The 22,871-nt window shown below is 39.1% G+C and overlaps 1 protein-coding gene across 1 annotated transcript in view; it reads left to right on the top strand.

Moving 5' to 3' along the window:
* LOC128382040 (collagen alpha-1(XVIII) chain-like) overlaps window positions 1–22,871 on the top strand; it is a 55,785-nt gene that overhangs the window by 13,732 nt on the left and 19,182 nt on the right. The window contains exons 3-5 of the mRNA XM_053342016.1: window positions 18,070–18,317; window positions 18,435–18,605; window positions 19,365–19,496. Of these exons, the coding sequence (XP_053197991.1) occupies window positions 18,070–18,317; window positions 18,435–18,605; window positions 19,365–19,496 (551 nt within the window). The remainder of the gene's footprint in view (window positions 1–18,069; window positions 18,318–18,434; window positions 18,606–19,364; window positions 19,497–22,871) is intronic.

The raw sequence follows: 22,871 nt of genomic DNA, 5'->3' as shown, positions 1-22,871 counted from the left end.
GTGTCAGATGAGGTGATCATGTTCCCACCCTAAGTGGGTCAAAAGATTTCAGACTACACAATGAACCCTGACCAATACATCTTGTAGTCTTTCATGATGTGGATGATTAGCAAATGTGATAATAGGGGCCAGAAATAGACTTTCAAGATCAGGAATGTCAATAGTCTGGCTGATTGAAGCATGACGGAGCTTGCTGAAGATGTCAAATTATGTGAGAGAAAGCAAAAATATTCTAATATGTGTGTCTTTGGGTCTCGGTCTTGTGAGGCGTCTTAGATGTAGAATGAGTCATCCGTCTCCATTAGGGGATAAACTGTCCCCAACCTCCCATCTGTTGGATTGAGCCATTTTTGAGCTAATATTGTGTAATCCCAGAATAAGGTCGACTTTGAAGAAACTGGGTCAGGAAAGTCTAAAGCACAGAAAAAGACTGTAATAAGGAAATGATAATATATACTTTTCTTCTATAATAATATATGTAAAGGGAAGACATGAAATAAAGTTTAACTACAGTACAAGCGATACAATCATTGCTAAATTGACCAAAATCTTTGCAAACAGAATCCAGTTAAGTTTTTTCAGGTCAGGTGAGACTGTAGAGATGAACATGACTTTGGCAAAGAAACGCACAGAAACATAAACATGTTTACATCAAAACATCTTGGAATAAGAAGTGCGTAATCTAAAAGAGAAGTATTTGTCCCAACAGGTGTTTTGGTTTTCCAGCATTTGTTAGTAATTTGTATGCAATGTCAGTACAAGGCAGAACAGCTGGAATCAATTCACTTTGAAAAATCATATTTATATACAATGCATGTAGTAAACTGTTGCAGGTTCAAGTTTTGAAACAGTTTTGAGGTGGAACAGAAATCCATCTGTGATTATTTAGCAAACAACGGCTAACAATAAAACACAATTGTCAACTTCTAATATGTCCAAAACTAAAACTCTAGCCGATGTGATTCATCATGCGCTGTGAAATGACATCAGAAGGTTTGAAACTTCAGCTCCATAAACAAATGCTGATTATCTGTTTTTTGAGATACTTTATGCATGCAGAGGACAAGACTGGCATGCTGTCAGTTTATCTCCTGAATGAGGAAATGAACTTTGGGTCAGATGTTGAGGATCAAAGAGCCTGTCAGGTTGCCAGCAGGTACTTGTTGAGGATTTTTATGGAGGCTAACAGCTATGTGCAATCCTTCCTGTTATAGCAGGACTGTTAGCAAAGAGAGAAGCCAGCTTCTAAATCTGGAAAGCTTTACACCCATGCAAAAACTTCCCCCACCCCCTTGACACACACACACACACAGACACACACACCTACTGAACTGCGGTTGAGTTGCAACATTTGCTTCTGGATTAAGTTACTTCAACAATGGCCCAAAGTGCTCATTTTGGAGAGGTGCATAGTCTATCCCTTATTAGTAAGATAAGAAAAAGGTTGTAGCTATCTTCGTGTGTGTGTGTGTGTGTGTGTGTGTGTGTGTGTGTGTGTGTGTGTGTGTGTGTGTGTGTGTGTGTGTCAGTAGTTAAGAATTGCAGCTTTGTCTCCAGTTTGATGACTGAACATTGTGTGCATATGCAGCAGGGTTCATGGTTATGAAACTATTTTTTTACAGTGACAAAGTTTAATTTCATTTAACTGATTATATTCAGTTCATGTTAAGAAGAGACAGTGATTAGATGGAGATGAAACACTGAATAGAGTTTGTTCAGTGGAGAGCTTGGATCAGTATGAAACATTTTCTCTTACCACCAGTTTTTAAGTCATGCCACCTCGAGTGCTGAAACAATTTCCATCTCAGTCAGTTCATACATGTTACTACTTGTACAATTTGGAGGTTAACTGTTGATCGGGAAAAACACACAATTGAAGATGACACCTCAAGATTTCTGGAAACTTGCAGTTGGCCTTTTCTACACATTTTATTGACGATAAATCAAACTGAGATCAAATCCAGCCGCAACTGAAGGAGCTGATCTTCATGTTCAGCACTTTTTGCTTTTTTAGCATGGATCTGCTTCACATTAAGTCTTAAGACTTTGACACTTGCGGTTCATTGACTTACTACAATCGCAGTATTATGCACTTGGGGCTATTAGTGCTTTGGGCAAAGATATTTCAATACAATTTATGTGTAGAAGGAGAAACAGATAGTATTCAATGCTCATTTAGTTCTGATGTTTCATATTGAAATGTACTTTATGGCCTTCCTCTCATCCCCTTCTCTGTCATCTGTATTTTCTTTGTAACATCAAATACAATATAAAAACAGCCCTCACAAAGCAGACCCCACCAGCTTGTCTCCATTTCTGAAACTCATTTCACAATGTAAGCTCAACAGTGTGAAATGCCAGGTGTTAGTGCCAGTAATAACAGCATACTAGCTTTTACTTAGTTGGTTTCATCTCTGCTGTAAATGTGTCAAACAGTTGAAGTGAAGATCTCCATAGCTCTAATTCTCTCTTCAGTTGTTCGATCTTTTGGGCCAACACCCATTGGCGTTGGCTCAAAAACTGTCATCAAACCAAGGCTAAAGACGATGCTAAATTCACATTGGCAAGTTCTAGAGATACACAAGCTGTTCTCTGTGGAGTAATATGGATCCACAGTGAATATGGCAAATAAAAACATGTTCGATTCTACTAGCCTTGACTGTAAAAACATGGCCAATGTTTTCCACCATGCAGAGACATCACAGGCTTTGGGGCTCCAAGGAGCTGGAGCGTTACTGTGCACATTATAAGTAACTGCACTGTTGGGATTTTGGTTATAAAGCTGAGAGACACTCAGATGTGTGCTGTTTTTATGTGTTTTAATACCCTTTTGGTTCCTCTCTGAATTGACATTTGAGATTGTCTTCACTAAGTAAAGACCAAAGGCAAAGAAGAATAGGTGATTTAAACAGCATAACTGTTTCAATACCTGATTTAGGTTTTACAAGGTGAATAAGAGCTGGTATCATCAGAGCATTCACCTAACAGTGTTTTTATTGCCTTTTTAATGAGGGTTAGGAATTTTTTGCACATCCTCTATTTTTCATATCCTGTGTAATTCTTTTTTTCTTTAATTTGCCTTTATTTCAATAACATATCCTTGCTTTCTCCCTCTCTTACTTCTTTCTTCAATCTTCTTCTTTTTGCATGTTAAACGCAGGCCAAGTTCAACACACACTGTTCTGTCTAAATCCTGCAGATTAGACCAATTCTCTTACTATTTTGAGTTTGTCCAGACAAATGGAAATTAAAACCACCCCATATCCTGCTCCCCTGAACAGAAAAAAAGAGCCACCCTCTAAACGTATTAAATAAATGCCTGTCCACCTCCAAAGGAGTCTTTAAAAGGCTCAGCCTTTGTTTTGGCCACAACACTCCAAACACTTGGAGACTAAAGGAATTTCAAGTTTAAAATAACAAGCCAATGAGCTTGACCTGGTTCTGACCTGATAAATGATGCTAACAGCTGCTGAGTGTTCTGAGTTGTTGTAGGACACTAAGGTCAAGGATTAGGGTCATTTCCTCCCCAGGTTGAACCCAGACTGCATTTTGACCCAATTTAGCAACTAATTGACCAGTGCATTGGGAGACAGTTGGGTTGCAAGAAGACTGTTACTTGATTTGCTGAAAGGTTTCTAGAGCAGCACTTTTGTCTACAGTGGTAATCTGTATTTTGGCACCAGGATCAGTGATGAGTAATTGCAGCAGCAGCGTTGTTTCACTGAACTTCTTAAGAAATCACTTGGCACTCACAAGAATCACAAAAACAGTGAAATGATAGAGAAAACTCCACCTTGGTAGCAGTGGCTGACAGTTCTTCCTCTATTCCAACAAATTGCTGTCGCTGCCAAAAAATGTAAAACACTTCCTCTGTGCCAGTACTTACCCTTGAAAGACTTACCTGTGTTTACAACAGTCAGTGAAGGGATAAATAGGCTGAATTACTCTAAAATTGTAACTATTTGAAATACAAATTATGTATATAGACAACAATACCACCTACACATTCTAAACTGGCCTTTTGGCTTCATAATAGTCACGGTTCTTGACCCATCCTGAGAAAACAAAGAAAAGCCAAAAATGAGAAAAAACAAAATGCAATCCAGAGAGACATCCTCACTCCTCACAGAGCCAGCTGTGGCTCAAATTGCAAGACCCTACAATGGAAATATAGTGAACAATAGATAGATAATTATTACACCCCCACACACATTCATACACTGATGGCAGGTTGGCACCTTGAGAAATGACCATTAAGAGGGTTTTAATGAATACATGAATGAATTAATCTTCCTAGCATCTGCATTTTCCTACATATGATGCATCCACATATTTGGAAGATACAAGATGATTTTCTTTCAGATTTTGTCAACATTTTTAATGACTCATGCAGTTTGTTTTCTTTTTTCTCCTTTATCTGTATGACTAATGGGAGCTCTAAATGAACAGACTGAAATGAAAAGAACACATTGCACTCAGGTATCTCAGGTCATTATTATCTTGGTCTTTTCAATCCGGGTCGGCCAGACCGGTCAAAACTCTTTAAACATTGACAGTCCACCGGCGCCATAGGAGCGGCCACACTTGAGTCAATGAATACACCGGACTGCAAGTGGATTGGCCGAGGGCCCGCTCTTCAAACTGTAGGGAACAACTCACACTACAGAGCCAAAGCAGATGGTATCACTCAGACCCCCTTCTCCTCCCTCCCTCCGTAGGAACAGTTTGGATAAGCTACACGAGTATCTACTATGTGATGAATACAAACATGCCAAACCTTTGCCTGACTGCAAAGCTTTGGCATTCATCACTGGAAAAGAAGGAAAGGAGATCTTAAGAGATTTTTTTTTATGGCTTGAGGAGCTGAGATGGATGACGATGAAAAGGTCAAAGGGCAATGTTCAGTTACAGATGTTGACCCTTCGCACCTTAGTACATTTTCTACAACTATTTTAGTTTTTTTTTTCTCTTTTTCACCATCTTGTTTCATTTCCCTGTCACACTTTCATTTTTTCTTACTCAGTCAACATTTTCCACTCCTTTTCTTCATCCTCTTCTGGCAGGAGCCATGTCAAAAGATCCCAATTACATAGTTGATTAAGTAGAAAGTAGCTTTGCGGCAGCCTCTCATTAGCCTCTGTTAATTTGTGATTGATCACTTATTTCCTTACCATACACGTTAGTGCCTCTCCTCTCTTGCACCTTCTTGCACTTTTGTCAAAGTGAAATTGAGAAATAATCGATTGATCTTGTTCCCACTTTTTTCACAGTGGAAGGAGAGGGAGCTTTTGTGCCTTCTCTCCAAAAGCTCTATGTTGAAGGCTGAACATTGTGTCAGCAAGCTGCCAAAAACAGGCAGTGTTTTGATGGGTTTTTTTGTTTTTTTTAGCTTGACCATCATTCCTCTGACACTTTGGTCAGAGTGTAGTTTCTACAGCTGGTTAAACACAGCTTGGGCTAAGCTTAAACAATGTGTCGTTTACATGGAGCCCCATGACATCTGAACCCTGTGGATGTCAGCTTTTAACTACCAGCCTCTAGCTGCTTTAATTAACATGAAGGCAGAAAAATAACTACATTATTAGGCAACACTTAATATATTTACAGGTCCAATGAATGATGATCAAATGGTAATGAGAGGTAAAAAAGAATCAAACCTAACAATGGTCTTTGTGATGTGGCTTTTGCTCGCTGCATAGACTCTTTATATGCTACTCTGATGTTTTGCCATTTGACCTGTGAGTCCATATACCTTTTACTGTCATTCAGTGTGCCTTTTGATGTTTTTATTTCCTCAAAAGTCACTTGGATTATTCTTGCAATAAACTGTAGAGAAAGACTGTTAAGGATGCAGAACCAGTTGTCTCAGAAAACCAAGTTTTGTTGTATTTGGTCAACTTATGTGATAGGGTTTTATTTCATAAAAAAATGTCTTACCAGCATCCTTCTATTTTCTTTATAAAATTTCAGTCCAGCTATTAAGGCTTTCTTGTATATTTTGAGGTTTTCTTGAATAAATAACCATTGGAAACATTCAATCTTTGTATTCTGAGAGTAGAATGAGAAAGCATGATTAATATACAGTACAGTACTGGGGCATAGTGGAACCACTCTGCTACTGATATTTGTGTACCTAAGTAAAGCACTATGCATTTTCTGTAAAGTTTCATCTTTTTTTGTGTTTTCAAATGGCAAATACATGCATCTGAAACCCACATGTAACTCTGATATTCTGCTGAAAAGTTACCTGAAGGGCTTTAAGTGAAAAATTAAGCAAAATACTGCAAATATTCCACTTTACAAAGGTAATACTGTTCTCCTGCCGATGCTGCCAAGTTGGTACCCCATATTGAGATGGAAGATAAGAATTCAGAAGGAGCAGAGAACTGGCGGCAGTGTGTGTGTGTGTGTGTGTGTGTTTGTGTGTGTGTCTGCTGAGACAGACGGGAGGGATACTTGGCTCCACTGACCTAACTGTCTAAACTATTTGGCCTTTAGCTCTCTGCAGCCTTGGACATGCCAGCTTGTACGGGCATGGAGAAAAAAGACCCTTCTCAGTGACCCTACTCCTGTCCAGTTTGGCTTATATGGGCACACTCCAGAGCTTTGAATCACCAGTCCAGACTTTTACCAAAGCAACATTAAATCTGCAGGGACAGTTTGAATTCCTATGAGCCAAATAGATTTCAGAACTTGATTTTACCCATGCTGAGGCACAATTTAACATTTTAGCAGAAAAAAATGATTGAGTGTAACAAGACGTGAAAAGAGTGTGGTATGCACAGCAGGTGGGATACAAATTGAGCAATGCATGAGTTATTTGCACCAAAAAAGTTGAATGAGAGTTTAGAAATACAAAAAAAAGTAAAGGAATACACCACGGACATAATTAATGACATAAACCTATTCTACTCTGACCTCCTCCTCCTTGATGGTACGATTACACTGTTGTCACTAGGAAGTCATTATATGCTTCTCTTCCACGGTCTGTTGGAATCACACCAAGACCTTTAACCCCCTGTGAAACCTACAACAGTGCAGCTAATAAACCGCAGTGTAGCGTCAGCCAGAGTTTCCTGGCAAAGTTGTACTTTTTTCCAAGTCATACTCAGAACTAAGCAAGAACATAGGGAGTCAGTGATATCAAATTACTATTTTCAGAAAACAATTTACCAAAACATATATCTTTGATGGAGCTGGAACGTCAAATCTTCCCATATTTCATCTTTGAATTTTTGGTATTTAATTTGCTCTGGTGCATACTACATAAAAAGTAGATAGACCATACAAGTGCAAGTATTTTTGCACAGAAGAGAAAGTTAATCAAAGAGCATATTTACATAAATAATCTGTGTATTTCTTTAAGAGCTGTCCACTGCATACATTATCATACATTTAGTGGACAGTAGTCTGTAAGACCACCGACTGAGAAGAAGCTGGCCCGCCTCACTGAGGAATAGTCAACCCTGTTCCCTAAGATGAATGTTGGATGAAACACAAAAATGCGCTCCGCTTACCAAGTAGCCCCTTTTACCCCAGTGCAGACCTCACTTTACCTGTCGCACATAAGGCTCCCGTTGTGTGTGCATTTGTGTGTTTGTGTAGTTCAGTGTGAGAGAGGTATAGAAAGAGAGCCCGTTCAAAGCTCAAGGATTTTTAATGTAGTAACACTCATCATTGCAACTTGAATCTTGTAATGCAAACTGATCCTGCCTCTAATTTTCTGTGTGCAGGCTCAATTTACCCAAATAAAATGGCCATGTGCAGAAAATCCTCTTGGCACACAAGTGACAAACTGAATGTTTAATGGCAAAATACAAAGCACTCAATCCAGAGAAAACTGGATCTAAAAATGATGAACGAACCTTTAAATCCACCTTCATCAACCATCATGAAGAAGAGCATGAACCCATCTTGGTGATTAATGATTCCTTAATCCTGCAGAAGCAGAGCAGTTTAGCTCAGATAGATTGGAAATCAGAATATTCAACAGTGGGAGTTACTCTCACAATTTCCATACTGCCTCTAGACTGCTATAATACTGGCAAACTGTAGTTATTGATTGTTGTCCATTGGAACCTCATTGGTGTATTCCTCTTTAGCTTGAACCAAGAAGAAGAATCCACAAAGGATGGGACTTTGAAAATGCTTCATATGTACAGTATATTGATTGTAAATTCCATCCATTCATCTGGGTCCAGGTGTAGTGGTAGTAAGATCAGCAAGGTACCCAAAATGTCCATCTCACTAGTCATGTCTTCAAGAAGACATCATGAACAGATGCCTGAACAATCTCAACTGGCTCCTCTTAGAGCAGAGGCATTGGTTCTCCTTCGTCCTCTTTGAGGTTGTCCGCAACCCTTATTTTGTCCCTAACCATGAGCTACGACACCCTGCAAAGGCAAATTTTGTCTGCACTTGCATGCCATCTTCTTTGCTTGTGACCCAAAGTCTTGGAATGTACACCTACCTAAGAGAGTCTGTCCTTCCAATCTGAAGATGACAAAGCTCCGTTTTCTTGTGGATAACAACACCCAGTCTCATACCAGCTGATTAATGCACAGTGAACACTGGATGTCACAGTCTGATACATCCGACAGAATTTCATCAGAACTGCAATCTTGAGGCCACCCAATGGGTCACTTCCACTTCTGGTGTACGCCCTCAAATACTCTCTGTGAAAATAACAAATAGAATTGCTGACACAGCCACTGCTATAACAAGTCCCATGTCTTCACATCTGGGACTCTTGTTTGTTGGTTTCAATCCTGCAGCTGGCATCAATAAGGATGAGCCAGTGTGCACTACCTCATTTTGTTGTGGTGGGTACAGCGAGTCATTTCTTGGAGCAGAAATTGGCAGATTGGCGCTGGATGCTTTTTACTTGTTCAACAACAACATGAAGAGGTGTGTCTGTTTGGGCCACAATTGCAGTGTGGTGTTTCCACTTAATTTCAAGGCAGTGTCTGAGAAATTGATTGAAGTGAAACAAATTCGAAAGAGTGAAGGGTCGGTCCTTTTGCAGAGAGGTTCATTTTCAAGTGTGGCTGCACTCTTAAGAAAAGCAGTCATTCTTACTGGACAAGTAATTATTATAGTAATTAGAAATTGAATATGTGGGTGATCCTGTGAGAGAAGCCAAGTTGATAAACTGACGGCTAGAAAAACATGTTCAAAATCTAATTAGAAATACTCAAGGAAATATTGTTCCCAGACTTTTAATGTTTTTTTGAGAAATTTCCTGAATACTTGAGTTTTGGAGATACTGACCACAAAGATTTGTATTACTTAGTCTGTGACCAATGCCATTTAATATTAGCTCTCTTTCCAGCTTATCACTACCTCCCTGCAGGATCATGTATTATTTATAGTGGTTTGGCTACTGTGGAATTTCCCAGAAAACATTCAATGTTTTGAGATTTGTTTCCCTTTGCCCATCAAGTTAACTCTATTTTCTTTTATTTATTTATTTTTCCACTCTGGGAACTAATCGCTCGTGTCTGAATAATCAGACCCCTACACAATGCTGAAGTTGCCTCTTTTATTTTTTTTCTCAGTGCAGACCAGAGTTATGTACAGGGGTTAACTGGGGACACGGACAAAGTTTTTGGTTGAGTCAGACTTGGCACTGAGACTTTGTAGAGCAGCGTTGGTGAGTCAAGAGCATAATGAATCATTGAAACGGATTGATTATGAAGTCAGGATTTTCTTTTCTATTCCAGTCAGTAACTAATGTGCATCAGGAGGTCTTAGTTTATATAACCAACTATTGAGAGTGAAATTGTGGAGCACACCTACTCAGCATCAACACTGATAAATGTGGCGTGCAACAGCAGAAAAAGGGTCTTGTGATCTTGTTATTTTTTAAACAAATTCTGTCATTTCAAGTGTTCCCAAATGTTATGATCTCATAAAGTTTGAGTAGGAAATAGGCCAAAAACTTTCATGGCTTGTTGGGTGGAGACTGATTGGCTCCACAAATTAGTCCTGTATGTTTTTTATTGTGTTTTTTTTTAACTGCCATTGACCTGATACGCAATGGTCAAATGTTTGTTGAAAAGAAAAGTGGGAGGTAGAGACTTAAAATACCTGTGGAAATATGCATGGCCACCTTCCAGCAGGGAGGATGGTGAGGTTTTGAAACGGCTTATTCAGATTCTCGTATACCATCTGGTTCATCTCAAAAGCAGTCGAAATTTAAATGGCCATAAATACTTATTCCATTTTATGGGATAATCAGCTGTGTTGTGTTGTGTTGATGACCTGTTGGACGGCTGTTAGAGAATGAACTCATGTTGGCTTTATTGTGGAACATGTTCTTCTAGTTAATGAGGACTGCTGGAGCCAACTGTTTTGTACTCAATGTGTGACAGAAACAAATATATTTAATAATGTAAAGTTTTTGTATAGGTTATATCTTCAAATGTACATATATTGGACTCTCGCAAAGGTTTTTTAGAGGTCATGTCAAACTTTACTTCAAAGGAACCTTCCGTCTCTTGACATTAGGTAAGCTTACTGGCTACTGACAGTTTCAGGATTGGACCAAACTGAGAACAAGCCTCTTTTATACAACTGCTGTACATTAAAGCTGCACTAGGTAACTTCCCACTTTGGAAATCCCGCACGGCAGCTCCAAATATCTGTTTGCATTTCCGAACATATGAAGGGCTCCATTGTAACTGTTTAGGACGAAATAGTTGTATCAAGGGTGACTTTACAGTTTTCTGTTGCAGCCCTAATTTGTGCTTTGAATATCTGTCCACCCAAAAACCAAAAATCCTATAATAAACAAGAAAAAGAAAACAGTTTTCTGACTTACTCCATATTCTCTATAGAAGTTCCATCCACCTTCATTGTATAGGTTGGAGTGAAGAGACAGTTATAACTTCGCTAAGGATCTTCGCTTTTCGTCATGAACGTCTTTTTATGCATGGTAGTCTTGTCATGTTGTTTTAGGCAAGTGCCTTCCCCAGACTATTACCACTAATATTTAAGCACACTAACATAAAGTTGGAAGCTCATTAATGTCAAGCATGTTATTGTATTCTTTAGCATTACGATTTCACTTAATTGGAGGGAAGTGGCCCTACTCAAACCCCAGACCAAAAATCATGTATGCATATAAAGGCATATAGGCCATATAGTGTGTCTTGAATCGTGAAGCACAAACACTATCTGCATGGCTAGATGCCACAGGGCATGAGATAACTTGTATTTGTAATGTGGATGAGCCAACCCTTTACACAGTAGGAATGATTTCTCCATACAAATCCTCTTTATATAGTGCATATTTCTATTATTTGTCTCCATGTGTGGCTCATTTGTTTTCAGTTACTGCAGTAAGGTGTTTGTGACATTGTGTCATCTGTGGCTGACGCAATATTAACCGCAAACTCTGTTTTGGATAAAACGGCTCTGAAAAGCTGCATTAAATTGAATAAATGTGGTAGCTTGTTGACTTGAGGCATTCTTTGTGTATTAGATTGTATCTTTTCTGCACATTATACCATGCAGGCCTCTTATTCTTATCTGAGCATCACATTCTTAACATACAGGAGAGTCATATGTGCAGGTGCTACCTCATTCCTAAGATACATTCATGACAGCCACATTCCCACAATACATTTATCAGTTATATTACTGATAATGAAAACATACTGTGCTGCACTTGTTAGTTTGTATAAATCCACGGAGTTCAAACAGATTGTCAAAATCTAATTTACAAGGCCAAGAATTAGATTTGTTTGTATCATTGCTAGAATCTTCCCCTCTCTCTTGGACATACAAATCATGTTATTCTAGGAAGTGTGACATCAAAACTGATTCCATATGCTTTCTCAAAGTGAAATAAAAAGTGAATCACTACTTGAGTAATTCAGGTCTGTTTCTCTATACTGTATATTATATCAAAACAGACACGCTTAACATCTTCTCTCAGATGTTCATGTATGTGGGGAAAAAAACCTGACTTATTTTCCGACGTCATGCTAAACGAGCTGCATTCATCACTGAGCTTAGCACTGTGAGCCTTTGATCACAATCAGAGCGTTAACACCTACCTCTGCTTCTCTTTTTAATGACCGACCCGACTTGGCGCTTTAACTCAACACTAACAGAGCAGCTTTGTGCTAAATGGGAGGCCTGTAGCCTCACCTGGACACACACATGCATGTATGCCATCACAAGTTGTGTGTGTGGTCTTGGCAATTTACCTCGAACTTCCTGCCTCTCATGACAACACATGGCTAACATCACTTCTGTGCTGTCAATCAAACACTGCCTTTGACATAAAAGGATGTGTAATGTTTTGTTTTGTCTTTGAATAGAGCATATGAGGTCATTTTAACACCTGGTAGAGTTAATCTGTAGTTGTAGAATGGACTTTTCTTGTCTTGTCAGATCTGAGGAGGACATGTAGTTATCTCCAAAGTTAAACAGGTGCCGATTAACTGCCATGGTCCATAATAACTTAAAGACTCGTGCCTGTGGTTTTATGTTTTAGCCGATTAACTACAAACCATGTGCTTAATAAAACCACTAATCGCTTTCAAAATGTATACACGTTTTTGATTTCTTACCTTCTAATCAGCTTTTGAATCTAATCATTCACATGCACGTTTTGTTAGCTTTTAGATTATTGTTGCCTAGTATTGCAATTGTTAGCAGGTGCCTTCCCAGCTGTTGTATTCAGGGACACTCAAACATGCATTATTAAAAGGTATTTTATTTTTTTCATGGAATAAATGAACAAATTTGCATTTGTTGTTACATCAGTGTTTCTTTATTCTTTGTTGTCTAGTTATACAGTAATTTACCCCAAAATACTGTAGCTCATTATTGATTTTCTTTTCTTCTTTTTTTTTCTCAGAGCTGTCTCTCATTGTGATTGATTGCACTTCATAGTCATTAAACATTTTCAGCAAACTTTTTATAAGTTCAGAGTTCAAGTCAGTCTAAGTGATTTGTGACAACAGACAAGATTTAATGTGACTACATAGTGAATGCAGCTTGGGAGTGAGAGCAGTGTGTTTGCAAGATGTAGTGTTACCACAGTCACAGAAGATTTGCTGTGTAAGTCTGCAATCACACAAAACTGGCAACGTGGGAAAAAATGCCAGTGCGTCCATTCATTTGAGTGAGTGTAGTACATTTAGGCATTTAGGGAGTGGGATCCATATAGAAAACAAAACAAAATGCTAGCAGCCATGTGGGAAGAAGTTGAGCCAGATCCAGCTTTTGTTGAAACACAATCCAATTTACGCTGCGTTTGCTACTCACGTAGGCTGACAATCAGACTGAAGAATCCATGCTATGAGGGAGTACAATGATGTTTACTAAGTTGAGGGGAGGACATTTAAAAAAATAAAGTTAGGCTTTAGTGACAGCTTCCCAACTAATTTTTAATTTAAGACTAAAGTAAATGAAGAAATGGTGTGACGGTAGTGAGAACGAAACAATGACTCAGATAAATAAAACTTTATTTTCTGATTGTTTCACAGCGGTTATGTTCTAAAACACAACTAAACACACCCACACCTCTGCACAACCCTACAGGAGGATTTAAGTCAATTTACATCTCTAAACACTTGATAAAGTTTCAGTCATTTAATCTGCATTGTTTGTGCTGACACAAGGTTTTGTGTGAGTAAATACAATCCAGAGTTGGGTTTGTGCCTATCTCAATATCTATGACTGATGTTTGATCAGATTGCAGACTCGTTCTCTCATTAGATTTAACTGAAACTCCCGTAGACTGACGGGATGAGATGAGTGACTCTGGCCGGCAAGATTTAGAGCCGTCCAAATAATTTATCCATCATCACCACGTTATTAAGACCCTTCATACTCCCATTTTCTTTACGATCAGGCCCAAACATCTTGACATCTTAGCCAAGTACAAGTAGAAAAGTTTTTAAAGCTCATAAGTGCCTAGTGCTGATATACCGTATACACCGTAACCAGACCTACATCACAACAGAGTCATTCATATCATATTCACGTTCTGTACAGAAGACGCCATCCTGTCCATCATAAGCTATGTGTCGACTTGTGCAGCTGTGTGTGTGTGTGAGAGAGCTTTAAATATGCCTTTACATGTAAATAGATTATATCAGTTGTGGTGCATTAGGTGTTTTGCCCTTAGCTATCTGTCCTAATATGATAATATATGCAGCATTTGTTCATTTTTTCATTTGTGCAGTAAGTGCTGTGGTGTTGGGTTAATCTGTTTTCAATCAATGGGAACTGCAGTTTTCCTGTTGTACACTCATCCTGCAAAAAGACATATTTCTAATTTCAGCAGCAAACGAGATGGAAGTCCTGAAACAGTTCCCACAAAATGTTTTTTAACACTCCACTCCTGGAATGAAGAGTGGCTGCTTCATTTTTAAATGACAGTCTTCGTGTCTTTTAAGTGCTGCTTAAGTGAGAGCAGGCCACAGCTTCTCTTGCTATTTGTAACAGTCTGGATTTTGCCCTAGCAGTGTTTCACAATGGGACGTTGCAGTCAGACACTCACTTCAACACAGTGACCTGTTTAGGAAACAGTCCTGTGGAGACAACAGAGTTTGGACAGGGTGCAAGCATGCAAACATTAGATACAAACAGACAGTGTTATTATGTGGAAGTGCTGTAGTTTCTGGTTACTGTATATAAAACATAATATCATTATTATTCCTGTAGTGTTGTAATTTATATTTTCTTTTGATCTAGCTGCTTGTACTTCAAATAATCATTTCTTTTCCCATGATGGAGGTGGTCTATTGAGGCTACAGTCACTGGAGACATGAATATCTGTTTATTCTCTAACACATTTTTCACTTGCTCTGAAATGAAAACTGATTTACTGTTTCTGCTGAAGGAAATTTGTAATGAAATAATAAAATTACATCTGATACCACAAATGAAATATATCCCGCAAAACATAGGGTATCACAGTGACGCATGCTATCATCATATCATCATATATCATCATATATATATGATGATAAACTGCTTTCCATTGAATATGTCACACTCTCTGCTTACACTTACTGTCATATCCTGGTATGTAGGCATACTGTGAGTATTTAATGTGAATTCACATTGTCCCTTATGAGTCTGCACTCAACTTAGGTCACACTCTATCTGTGTATTCTGATCGCCCCTCCGTCCAATACATCATCAACTTCCCAGGAAAAGGGAGTTCACTTTTCACATCAGCATTATTCCTCAATGACTCAAGGACCTAATAAGATGGCAGCGTCTTGTACTTCCATTTATGCACCTTGAAGTTATTATGGTGAACATTAGCTAGAGTGCATGTACTGTATCTCCCGAGCCTTCCCCCTCTCATTTTTTTTGACTTGTTCCAGTGCAGGTGGTACTCAGACTCAGCCAAGGCTGATTACAGTGAGGGTCGCACCCTAACCAGAATTACTCAGAATATTCACACAGCTGACATCTTCATTCACTGGGTGATTTTTTATATTTTTGCGGCTCTAGTTTCATTCCTCACAGCTTTGTTAAGAGGAACACATTCATAACTCATTAGTGAAGCCAAATTTCTTAAACCTGATCTACTTACAAATGCACTGATGACATGATGCACACACGGGGGAAACACTGATTTGGCGTTGCTCTTATACAGTATGTTCATGCTGCATCATGAGAACTTGAGCAAGGACAGTGTGTCTTGGTTTCCATGGTGATCTGTCCAGCTGTTAAGTCTTTGACCCAGTGGAGGCACTGATGTCACTTTTAGGAAAAGACAGAGAGAGGTGACAAGATGTGGGAATGTTGGCTGACACACTCGCGGCGGAAGTTCACCGCTGACAACATGGTGAAGTCTGCATCTAGAGACAAAGCCACCAATGAGCCAGTCTTCTGATTCCAGGATTCTCTGGAATCCGAAGTGGGTCAAAGACTGTTTGGAAAACATGTCTTGCTTGCTTCAAGCTTTTTTTTTTGTGTTATTAGATTTCACTGCATCTACTTAACAAAGCGACTACCTAAAAGTCAAACCAATCAAACCTTTTGACAATTCAGACCTTACCTGAACTTTTTACCTACTCTATTTTTACTGTACTCAATCCTACTTCTGATTGAATTCTTCTAAAAACAAAATCAAAGCACCAGCACTGTATGCATTTACTGTAAGTCGCCTTGAGCATGTGTTTCCTCCACAAGAATTTAATAATAATGCAATGAAGTTTTTTAGAGTTCTGTCCAAGGTCTGTTTTCATCACAGTCACAGATTTTGGCTTTATCAAAACCAAGCTTTTAGAAACTCGTGTACGCCCACTCAGACATAAGGCTTAGCCAGATTTGTGTCATTTCTAAAGCACTCCATGATCACTCATTTAAATGCCTTTTTGGCCAGAAAGATGAAGAAGAAGAAGAAATTTATTGGAGCCATTTTGGTGCTGTTTTCAGATTTAGTTGTCTGTGGATGCAGTCTAAGATAATAATCCAGAGGATGAAAGATAGCTCTCCAACCATGACTATAATATCTAAAATCATGATAGATTAAACAAATACCATCCAACATTCAACAGAAGCAGCTCTGAACTACAGTCCAGCTAATTTAAAGTATTCAGCTGCAGTGGAGGTTATACAGCAGAATGGTGTGAGTTGCATTTCATTGTTATTTTTTAATTGCTGCAGTCTGTCAGGGTTTCAATCCAATTAATGCACAGGGGAAGGAGTGTGCCTCTCTTCCTGTGGGAAGCCTTACTGACCACACACACGCTCATACTGCATTCATGAAAAGTCTGAATGTTTGCACTCTCATTTCACTCTCTCTCTCTTTTTTCCTCACTCTTTTTGTTTTTGTCGATCCTGTGCACACACGCGCACACACACACAGACACACACGCCACGCGGTAAGCCTAATTTACAGGAGCTGCCACTGCGCAGCACGTGTGTATTAGTCTAGCCTAATGCTTTCCAGATGCCCGGCCTCTATACCCTGCTGCCCATACACACTCAAAGAACAGACGATTGTTCCCAGGGTCTTCCCACTAAGGAGAACCAGGTGTGGAGGGGATGGTGTGTGTGTGTGTGTGTGTGTGTGTGAGAGTGTGAGTGATGGACAGAAAGACAAAGAGCAAGAAGTGAAGAAAAGAGATGTTGCGATAAGTTGGCATTCAGAAAGTGCTTGCACATCTAACAGACAGAGTATAAGAGACATGCTTATGCATCTGGCATAGTTGGAGAACGTGTGTGCCTGTGTGTGCATTTATATGTGCATGCGTGACAGACAGCGAGCAAGCAAATGTGCATCCAGGCGTGCATACAGTAATAGAAAGTTTACAGAGTAAGATGACATTGAGAGATGGAGGCCCTTCATAACCTCTTGGCAGACTTTATGGGGTGTATCTGACAAGTTGTCAGTCATCAAAATGTCTAAAGACGCAAGCAGTGATGTTGTAACACTCCAGACTGGATCCAGAGCACTCGTGTAGAAAAGTTGTGAAGAATATCAGAGGGGATTTACAGCCTAGCAGGTATGCTCCAACTTCATGGCCAAATGAAAATCAGTATAAAAATGTTGGGAAGATTCCTAAAGTTTTCAACATCTAGTGCAAATTTAATCAGTTACTTTCATTTTATTTTCAGTGCTGTGGGAAATTATAAGATGATTGCAACTCCCACACTGTCTCTGTGGAGAAGTGTTTCATTCTTATGACTCATTGCTCCATTATCCCACTAGGGGGCTCTGGGGGGAAAAATTAACTGCCCCCTCTCACTCCCACTGCTCTGTACATTGTGTATGTACCCTGTCACCATCAAGTACTCATCAAAGAGAGAGCATATAGACAGACATTTTAACATTCAGAGCTCAGAACGCAGTTGATTATAACTTCAAATGAGACAATGACTAAAGGGAACATCTGGCAAATGCATGATGGCTACATTTTGCACCAGTTAAATTCAATTGAACCTTTTTAGATTATATTGTTTTTATGTGCTCAAAATATAATAAATACTTTTTTACCCTTTTGTTTGAGTGTGACACACTTGTTGGATGAGAAGTGTATTTTCTTTTCCCCTCCACTGACATGGTTTCCTCCTCCATGTTTTTAGACCCTGGTTTTCAGGGAGCCTTGGACCTGACAGAGTTGATCGGTGTTCCCCTCCCACCCTCAGTTTCCTTTGTTACGGGCTTCGAGGGTTATCCTGCCTACAGCTTCGGCCCTGATGCCAACGTTGGCCGCCTCACAAAGTCATTCATCCCAGATCCATTCTACTATGACTTTGCCATCACAGTCACAGCTAAACCCACCACGAGACAAGGTGGCATGCTGTTCGCCATCACTGATGCTTACCAAAAAGTAAGACAATGTAATTCTTTGTAATCCCAGCATCAATATCCTACCACATATAAACACAAAAAAAAGTAAATGACAATTTTCTGCATCACTTGGTTATTATTATTGTTTTCTGTTAAGATTGTACACTTAGGTATAGCGTTGTCTGAAGTGGAAGATGGTTCCCAGAGAGTGGTTTTATACTACACTGACCCAGGAACAACAGCTGGAACCCAAGAAGCTGCTTCCTTCAAGATGGGAGACCTGACAGGAAGATGGGCGAGGTTTACCCTGACTGTACAGGGAGCTGAGGTGGGTGTAGTGTACTGTATTGTCTGGAAGATACAGTATTTATCACCTTTCAACAAATATTGGTTGCATCTACCAACTCCTACACTGCATTTAAAAAAATAGAGCAAATTGTTAATTTTTGAGACTATTTTCAGCTGCAGCTTCAGTGAGCAGCATCATAGTGTACACGAAACTGCCTCAAAGTACACTACAGTTCCTGTGTTCATTGTGATATAATGAGGTTGTGTTTGTAGAAAATGTTGATAGAGTCTGTGTTGCTTTCAGTCACATTTTTAACATACTTGTCTTGGAGAGTGTCATGATTTCATTCCAAAATGAGGAGCCGCCAATGTCAGAACTTTTCAGATTTTAGACACAGGGGCTTTAATTAGGCTACATGTGGCACTTCTATCTTTTACAGATTATTCTTAAGTATGTGAAAATGTTATGATAAATTGAAAGCTTAAAGCTTAAATAGATACTTATCCCAAATTGGGAAATTCTTGTGCACCTTATATAAAACAATCTGTCCATGTGCACATGCAGGGGATACGGTTTCCTACATGTTCTATATTCTGCAAGTATTCCATTTGTTATCAATTTGCTTGTGGTTTTCCGTCAAGCTGAAAGATGTGAGGGCTTGCTCATGTGGGAATGTTGGGTCTCTTTGAATTAAATTAAAGAGTATGGTCTAGACCTGTGAGAAGTGCCTTGAGATGCTATATAAATAAAGACTGACTGACTGACTGACTGACTGATTGATTTGTCCTTGTTCCCCAGGTGCGTCTCTACATGGACTGTGAGGAATACCACCGAGTCGACTTCTCTAGAAGCCGACAGCCTCTGACCTTCGAGGCCAGCTCAGGCGTCTTTGTGGGGAACGCTGGGGGTACAGGCCTGGCGAGGTTTGTGGTGAGTCTGGATGGAGCTAGATTTACTGTTGTGTGTATGTGTGCACAAGTGTATACAATGTTAGCAAAATGTTTTTGAGGATTTTTTCATTACTTCCTCCTCTGTGTCTCACTTTTAATCTTGATGTAGAAGCTGAATTTTAGCATAGATTATTCCTCATTTCCACTGTAATATGGTTTAGATCAATGAGTTGAGAACTGATGGTCAAACCCACAACTACATAAAGAAACAAACGTGGCATTTGGGTGATTGCCTGTTTGAGACATGAAGACAAAAGTCTTTGCTGGCAGCTTCATGACCGCCACAGGAGACAAAGATTGAATGACCACATGTGTTTATGAGCACTGCCTTATCCCGTGAGAGCTCATAAATGACAAGCTGTATGTGATTTACATTTTGGAATATGGCTGATAGACTGTCATCTTGGATGACTTAGCTAACCGAGTGCAACTGTACTTGCCAATACTTTAATTTAACAGTACAATTAAACAAAGGTAAGAATGCAAGGGTTTAACTTCCAATCCTAGTTAATAAAATGAAATATTCCTGTGTGGTTATAATGAGGGTGTGTGGTAGAGAAATGCTGACACATCAGATCCAGGAGAAGAGGTACAATGCTATATTCTGGTCTCAGTGCTCTTGTAAAAGAAAATAAACCAGTAAATGCTTCAGTGCTTTCCTCCCAAACATCCATGATTTGCTAATTTGTAATTGCAACAAAAAAAACAAACAAACAAACAAACAAACAAAAAGGTTGGGTTTCAAGAGGGATGATGAGAGGAAAAAAGTTTTGTTTAAAGGGAAAAGTATTATGTAGTTATGTGCTATCTGGATGGGATAAGCAAGTAGAGATATTTATCTTAGCCTGATTTTTTATTTTTTATTATTAGTTTTCTGTTTTATCAAAATGTTAAATCTGAAGTGGAGTAGAATATTAAATTTGAATAAGAGATGAGCCAAGCACATCCTGTACTAGAAAACATGCCAGCAATGTTTTTCTGAATACATCAGCTTGTGACCAGTAGCTAAACAAACAGAGTAACTGATCTGCAATCCCTAAAAGCAAAAACCAGACCTGCTGCATTGCAACCTTTTGTGCTGTTTTCCTCTGACTCATCCTTGTGTAAGTTTACATGTCAGACAAACTACAAGATGTTTAGTTTACAGTGGAAAGTTCTTATTGCCCAGATCTACCCACTCTCTCTCATTAATGTTTTTTATGGAGAAATCTGAGACGAGTTTCAAAGAAATCCAGGGAGGGAGTGCACGTGTTTATTTGTGAATTCATGGTCTCAGAGGAGAGTCCATTTTATTACTGGAAGAATATATCAAATAGATTCCTCTACCTGCTGTCATTTAAAACCAAAGCTGACGTGGGTATTTACATCACAATATTTATTTTTAGAACAAAAAATGAACTCACTGTAGCTCCTCTTCAAATCCCAGAAATATTGTGTGGTCACCTTGGCGAGCCAAAAACAAAGTAATGTTTTGATTTCCTCAACAGGTTAAAACTTTTAAGAGGATGACTTTAATTGACTTAACAGTTTATTTGTGGTTAGTAGAATAACTAAACCAATGACAAAGACAACAAGAAATTGATTTCCCCCATAATTCAATTACTATTATTTTACTCCACAAATCTTATCATTTATGTTGCTTTCAAACCTCGTGGGAACAAGTTAAATTGATCGAAAACCAATTTCTTTGAACCCCAGCAACATATTTTAACTTGTCAAAAGGACACAATTTAAAACTCTACACTGTGTTAAAGGAATAGGAAGCAGATTGTTAAACTTTGGATGGAGTTGGGCTGGAGTCCCCCCCCCTGCTTCCAGGCTTTATTCAAAGCTACTGTAAAACAATCATCTGCTCATTCTAGCTCCATAATGAGTATGGCATAACATCTTACATCATATGAATGGCAACAATCTTCTCATCTAACTCTTTGCAAGAAAACAGTTTAGTCCCCTCATACTATGCCTACTAATGGCATAAAAAAACATTGTAGGTGGCTGAGAGACATCACCCAGAAACTCTGAAGAGCTTTCTCTCTCCACCCTCTTCACTTTATCTTCCATCTCCTTTACTACTCCCTTTCCTCTCTTCATATAGTCCTTCCCCTTTGCGCTCCTCTTCCCTCCTTTCTCAGAGAAAGAAGACCAGTAGTCACTGTCTGTTCCCAGCTGTTCAGTGTTTAAACTGGCAGCTCTGTCAGAGATCCTCCATCTCAACCCAGAGAGAGCAATAACAGCCACGCAGCAGCAGCAGTAGTTCTCTGCAGCACACACAGCTCTTTTTGCTTTCCTCAGTTTCCCTGAATGCACCCCATGATGGGTGTTGGGAAATGTTTATGTGTGGTTGGCACCATCTGTAGATGTGTGTTTGTGAGGAAAGAAAAATAGAACGAGAGATCGAGTTTTATGAGTCTTCTGATTCTCCCTGAGTAACTGAATTTATATTCTTAACCCATAATGTTAAGGAAGTATTTTTATGATCACAGTGTGTGCATGTGTGTTGAGTATTTCTTGCTACTGTTTTAGTATACAAATATTGAGCTAAATTAAAGTTTGCTATTGAAATTAAATCTGCAACTTGCTTTCCTTTCGTCACAATGGCAAGAATATTTCTTACTGTAAGAGATGGCAACATCCCCCTTTTTTAAAAGGGCAGAGTCTGAAGGACAATTATCCTGGGTCCTGGGTTTTGGAAGATCAGATCAAACATATATGTATGTATGCACAATGTGGATTTGCCTGGGAGTGTTAAAAAAAACACTATTATATGTAAGATTAGATGAATGACAAAAATCACGACACTTTAAAAAAAAAATTGTTATCAAATTAACTGGCGACACCTTGTGGCAAAATAGGCTCTCAGCACATTGTCCTATACAGACATCGACTACACTGAATGAAACATGAATGTGTCAGAGCTCCTTCAGTCATCTATAAAAATCAATTAAAAGTGACCTTGACGACCGTTATGGTGGCATTCATTTATACGTAGTTAACCAGCAGCAGGCAAAGTGACTCACTCTCTGTTGCTTTGGCAACAGCACTTTCCTCAACATGGTGACTGCCAGTAACTGCAAACACAGAACAGTACCTTGGAAGTACTTAACCTTCTTCTCAGGCGTCCCAGACATCTAAAAAACTTGTGATGACCAGTCTGTGGACATTACTCAGACAGAAAAGTATATACAAACAAACCTCATGTCCAAGCTGTGAGATGACAACCAGAGGCTGATATGTTTCAACGTACTGTAAGTGAGATGGACTTTGATGGACTGAAAAGGGAACAAAAATAATGCACTGCATGTTGGCACCTACATCCTATCAGACTTAAACATAGCTTTATGCCACTAACTCGTAT

Source organism: Scomber japonicus, chromosome 21 (assembly GCF_027409825.1).
Source record: "Scomber japonicus isolate fScoJap1 chromosome 21, fScoJap1.pri, whole genome shotgun sequence".
In the NCBI taxonomy this organism is placed as follows: Eukaryota; Metazoa; Chordata; class Actinopteri; order Scombriformes; family Scombridae; genus Scomber; species Scomber japonicus.
This window is presented reverse-complemented; position numbering and strand designations above follow the sequence as displayed.